General features: G+C 44.6%; 1 protein-coding gene across 15 annotated transcripts in view; it reads left to right on the forward strand.

The window, feature by feature from the left end:
* The window catches only part of ubr4 (ubiquitin protein ligase E3 component n-recognin 4), a gene marked incomplete at its 5' end in the record, with an annotated part of 53,535 nt that extends 50,421 nt beyond the window's left edge, over positions 1-3,114 (forward strand). For all 15 annotated transcript variants that reach the window (XM_084480318.1, XM_084480325.1, XM_084480326.1 and 12 more), the window contains 5 exons: positions 198-392; positions 860-1,084; positions 1,155-1,245; positions 1,690-1,852; positions 2,012-3,114. In XM_084480318.1, the coding sequence (XP_084336444.1) occupies positions 198-392; positions 860-1,084; positions 1,155-1,245; positions 1,690-1,852; positions 2,012-2,076 (739 nt within the window). In that variant the 3' untranslated portion in view covers positions 2,077-3,114. The remainder of the gene's footprint in view (positions 1-197; positions 393-859; positions 1,085-1,154; positions 1,246-1,689; positions 1,853-2,011) is intronic.
* Between the last annotated feature and the right edge of the window lie 2,886 nt (positions 3,115-6,000).

The following is a 6,000-nucleotide window of genomic DNA, read 5'->3' on the forward strand; positions in this document are numbered from 1 at the left end:
TAATGTCCCCATAAACAATACGATAATAATAAAAAAGGTTTGTCTACATTATTGACAGAAAATGGTGTCTCCATAAAACCAACACCATTATCCAAATCTTGTTCGCAGGGACGTTATTTAGGGCTTCTCTTCCACCGTCCCCGTACAGCAGGTTAATATAAACCTGTTCTCTGTCGTCCCCTGTCCCCGCGATGCAGGCACAACACGTACCTGCAGGAGTGCACGGGCCAGCGGGAGCCCACCTACCAGCTCAACATCCACGACACCAAGCTGCTGTTCCTGCGCTTCGCCACCGAGCAGTCCTTCAGCGTGGACTCGGGCGGAGGCGGCCGCGAGAGCAACATCCACCTCATCCCCTACATCATCCACACGGTGCTCTACGTCCTCAACACGTACGTACGACTGAGTCCCTAACGGGACGTGACCCCCACACCCTACCATAGGGCTGAACGATTAATTGCATTCAAACCGACATCGCAATGTAATGAACAAGATTTGCAAATTGCAACGGCTGCGATTAAAAAAGAATAAACTTTTTTTGGCAGGATTTTTTTTTGGGGGGGCGAGGGATTAGTTACTGTTACTGACTGGAGATTAGTAAGATTTCTTTTGACAATTCTATAGTTAAATAAAGATGTTATATCAATCCATGCATCAATTAATCTCAACACATAGGCCTGGTCTAAAGGAAAGAGCAGTTTATATGTTGACTGCTTCCAATGTTGTGTAGGTCATACAGAATGATTTATTGCTTGTTTAGTGAATACTTCAGAACATAAGGAACTTAAGGAACATAAGTAAAAATCGCATACTAAATCGCATACTAAACAGTCACACCCTCCCCCAACCCCCTCAACAGCACAAGGGCCACGTCGCGGGAGGAGAAGAATCTGCAGAGCTTCCAGGAGCAGCCGTGTGAGAAGTGGGTGGAAAGCGCCTACGAGGTGGACGGCCCCCACTACTTCTGCATCCTGGCCATGCACGTGCTGCCCCCCGAGCGCTGGAGGACCTGCCGTCTCCACTTCCTGCGTCGGCTCCTGATCGCCGCGCACGCCCGCAAGCTGTCCCCCGCCCCCACCAACAAGTAGGTTCCTGTGCTGTTAATGATGATAATGTATTCCAAATGCTTTCTGCTGACCTGTGTTCTCTGTCAGACTCTCAGATAAATCACCAAAGGAGTACGCTGTGTACCGCTCTCCGGTCCTCTTCTGGGGTCTGGTGGACCTGGTCTATGACATGTTCAGGGTAAGTCCATGGGGGGATACTCATGTGTAGTAGAGGGATCTTAGGATGGTATCCTCCATGAACTGATCCGAGATGCATTTTGTACATAACGTGACACATCAGTTCTAGTGTAGCAACATGGGTGTGGAAGTCCCACCCGGAAGGTGCTGGGTTCGATACCCAGTGACATGCATCTGCATTCACTGCAAGTCTCTTTTGATTAAAGCAGAAGAACTAACACATGGCTGAGCTACAGATGGTGTGTGACACTGACCATTGTTCTCCATGTCTTGGCTCCATTCTATTGGCTGGTTTTCCTTTGGCTCCATTCCATTGGCCACTGGTTTTCAATCGGCTCCATTCCGCCGGTCCCATTCTGTCGGTTCCTGGTTTTCCATTGGCTCCTGGTGCTCCCTTGGCTCCGCTCCGTTGGCTCTGTGTCCTTGTTTCCCGGCGGCCGTGCAGAAGGTACCCACCAGCAACACAGAGGGCGGCTGGTCCTTCTCCCTGGCCGAGTATGTGCGCCACAACGACATGCCCATCTACGAGGCCTCGGAGCGTGTGCTCCGAACCTTCCAGGACGAACTCATGCCCGCAGAGTCCTTCTCAGAGTTCCTGGACGTCGTAGGTCAGTGGTCTCACTCGCACACTCTCTCGCTCTCGCACACTTGTGTGACTGACCTTTATTACTGTTTAGGATGTCCATGTTAAATTGGGACTGCCCATATTTGGTTGTGATGGTGATAATGCGTCCTGCGGTGTTGTGACTCCACTTTCTCTTTTCCAGGTCTGCTCACGGAGATCCCGGAACCGGATCTCTTCCTGCAGGATCTGTTGAACTCTGTGCCCTGAACGGCACCCACCCACCCACCCACCACCCACCACCCACCACCCACCACCCACCACCCGACTAGTCTCACACCAACTTTACTAATAACACCGGAGGACAGCTCTGACACACACACACACACACACACACACACACACACACACACACACACACACACACACACACACACACACACACACACACACACACACACACACACACACACACACACACACACACACACAACAATACTGTGCTTCTCTCTCACTTTGTTGACCCCTGCTGATTAATTTAAAGCAGAAACTATGTGTAGAACTAAGAAATTCATCCCATCTATGGCAACCTTGAAGTCTAACACGATACTAAACCGTAACACAGTTCAGGGGCCCGAGCCCCCCCACACATGGCCACCCAGGCCCATCAGACTGGATGTTGTGAACATGATGCGGACAGATTTCCTTTCTTTCTCTGTGAGATAATCCATACAAACATTATTTAATGTAAGCGAAGAAGAGACTTGAGTCGCAGGTCTCTGGCATATTCTGGCCTTATTTCTGTTTGCTTTACTCATCGCGGTTCATAAACGATCACCATACGGCACCTTTCACAGTGCCGTTTTGGCCCCGGATGGAAAATGTAAAACGCTCATGTTCACAACGTTCTCTGGGCTTTGGATTACCACACGTTGTATTTCAGTGCGTTCGTCGTTGTTTTCGGGTGCAATCTATACGGTAACTTAAAAAAGGAAAAATAGACCATTGCTTGGCGATTTGTCCACATATTTAGAGAGTGGAATTTGTTTTAACCATTTTTTTTGTTCGGTTTGTAGAAGTTTGTTTTTGGTTTTTGTTCTGTTTGTTTTTTCTTTTTAATGGTGACGCGTCACGCGGCTGTGATCGAAGTTTTCGTTTTATTTTGCCATTGGTCTTTATGTAGGTTCTAACTGGAATGTGAATGATTGGCAGATGAGTAACGTTTTGATTGAGTGCATGTGTAACGTGTCTTTTATCGATCGCAGAAGCGGATGGAGCGAAAGATGAATAAAAGAGGGGTTTAAAGTTTTTTGTTTTCTCTATTCTTTTTGTTGCGAATAAGCCATCTTTTGGTGACAGATGAGCTTGTGATTGAGTCCATCTCGTACGATTAAACATCTGACACACCTGTCTAAAATGAAGAATAAATGGACCTGCGTTCTTTTCATTTTTTTGTTTAGTTTTTCCAAATTTCCAACGACGCCCCACTGTCTCGATCACTCTGCTAATCGCATTTTATACTAATGGATCTACTACCATGGTGACACTCCTGTCAGCACCCCCACACCATCCAGAGCAGGTTCCTCATAAGCAAAGTGCCGCTGAGTTTGCACCGTCAGCGAAAAATAAACTCTTTAGACGCTGGTTACAAAGTGGCGTCCCTGTACACGTCCGAATGCATGGTGTGGAGTTCAGCCAGTTTCTTGTTCATTTGCCTATTTCCCGCTGCTACAATGTCCAACTGTCGCTGAATGTGTGCTTTTTGGATCTAGCCTATGATTAATAAAGTCGTAATAACTATCCGCTGTCCTGACACTGTAACCTCTTCTTCCTGCCGGGCAAAGACCGTTTGCGTGTTGATGGTGTAATAGGTGGGAAGCAGTGTGCGAAATACCCTTCAATATTCGGGGGGGTCCCCATCTCCCGATTGTTCCGCAATATCGATCTAAATTGTTCTCATGCAGTAGGCCTATAGCATACTTAGCAGACGTCAAGGCGCAAAGTAAAAGTACTTTGTGGGCGGTTTTATGGCGCTGTTGCTATTATGACGGCGAGATAAATGAGCTTTGCGCCCGGCGCAAATCTGGTTGGGCTGAAACCAGTTAGGTGTGTTTTGGGCGTAACATGCAATAAACCAATGAGAGTGGCATCTCCCATCCCCTTTAAGAGCCAGCGCATTTTGATTTGAGTTGATTTTTGACAGCGCGTTTGAGGTCTCCGCTGAGACAGATGCATGACCACATGAATTTCAAACTTGAAATGGCTCAGTTTTTGGCCAAATAATAGGCATAATTAACACATGGAATAGCGTTTTCTTCTCCAACTTGAGAAACACTGATTCGTCATGTAAATTGCGGCAAAGACAACTTAAAACATGCGGACGCGGTCCTCGATGGCCGCAACTGTGGGTATATTTTAATGATATGCGGCAATACATTAACATCGTTTGTTACCAGTATTGTATACATTATCGTTGTCGACTTGTGTTGATAATATGCATGTGTCCCCCTGTTAATATACATCGCCATGGACTGCATTATGCGTTACGTGTTTAATTTGCGTGTGTTTAGACAGATGGGCGCGCACACACACGTGCACCAAGCATCACCCGCATTCATTCATTCTTTTAAACACTCACTCGCGGAAAAACTGTTTTCTCACGATCAAATACTCATCAATCCTAAAAGTAATGGGCTTGTACACGATGTCTGGGTCAAGAACATATGTGTTTGCTGTACGGTGTTTGCAGATGCATTGATTTAAAAGTACAACTTACCGCTGTATCAGCTGTTCTTTCCCAAATAATTTAACCAATCATTTACCCTAAAACTAGATTTTGTTTTGGAAGCCTGGAATATACTTTGCTGGAATGTATTATTATTGTTATTATTATTATTTTTAACGCATGGCATAGCCTACTATAGGCCTTTGACATCATAATAATTAAATCAGGTTAATAGTTTGCATGTTTGTGCTGTGTCAGATATGCAAACTGGCTGGTTTGGGGTGAAAAAGGTGAAAATGATGTGTGAGCCGAGGAAAACACAGAGCCACTAGGGGGTTCCAGGGTTATACTCCGGGGAGTTAAAACTTTTTTTTCATTAATAAAAGAAAACATGCGCGCAGGTCCAAAAAAAATGTATATAAAAAAAATTATATATATAAAAAAATTGACCTGCAGTTTTTATTTGACCTGCGCGCGCAAAAAAAAACAAAAAACTTTTTTTTTTAATATATATATATATTTTTAACATTTTTTTTGGAACTGCGCGCATGTTTTTTTTTATTAATGAAATAACGTGAAATATACATACACAGACTAAACTGTTGTGATATGAAACAACTTTATCTTATAACCAAGTCTCATAAAAAAGAAATATGGCCTTGCTTTTTCTTTGCAGAAAATTTTAAAATTGCAAAAACACCAATGATCATCCATAATGTTTGTCAATCAGATGCTTATTACTTTTCTGGGGAACAGTCAGCCTCTTATCAACTGTATCAATCATTAAAGTCCTCATCTTCAATCATTGGTTAATCCTGTGTAATCCTGCTAATCCTGTGTGTACAATGCATTTTGCTCTGGCGTCCTCCTTGGTCTGTTGTTGTTCTGGGATGCACTAGCTTTATTTGCACTCAGTGGCCCATCCTTGTCGGAGGCCTTCTGTACCTGTGAGGTACAATGGAGGGGGGTCCGATTTTTCTGTCTCTCATCCACTCCCGTCTCTCACTCAAACATACGCGCACACACAGCTCCAACTTGTCTCTATACTATATTTCTGCTCCTTTCTCCCGTCATAAGAACATTACTGTATGTAACCGTGGCTATCTGTTGCGTGGCTTTCCCACTAAGATAGCTTTCTTTATAAAAAAAATTTATTTCATTTTTATTGTTTCTCATGTCACAGAAACGACAGTGAATCCTGTGTTTCTGTGCCCCGCTGTGGTGTCGACAGCACAGAGCTCCGGTACCGTTACAGGACAGCGGTGGTTTCTTTCAGCTTGTAGGCCTATTGTATTCCAATTCTAGCGAAAACACACATAACATTAGCTTGAAAGAAAAAAAACTGTTTAAGTATGCTTATCGTTGCGTGAATTTCGGGATGACTCGTCTGCCAATGACTTCAAGTTGGTTGTGTTTTAACCGGTGATTGTTGCCCCAAACTGTTTACAAAGGGACACTTGCTTGCGACG

Source organism: Micromesistius poutassou, assembly GCF_964030765.1.
Source record: "Micromesistius poutassou genome assembly, chromosome: 15".
NCBI classification, from domain to species: domain Eukaryota; kingdom Metazoa; phylum Chordata; class Actinopteri; order Gadiformes; family Gadidae; genus Micromesistius; species Micromesistius poutassou.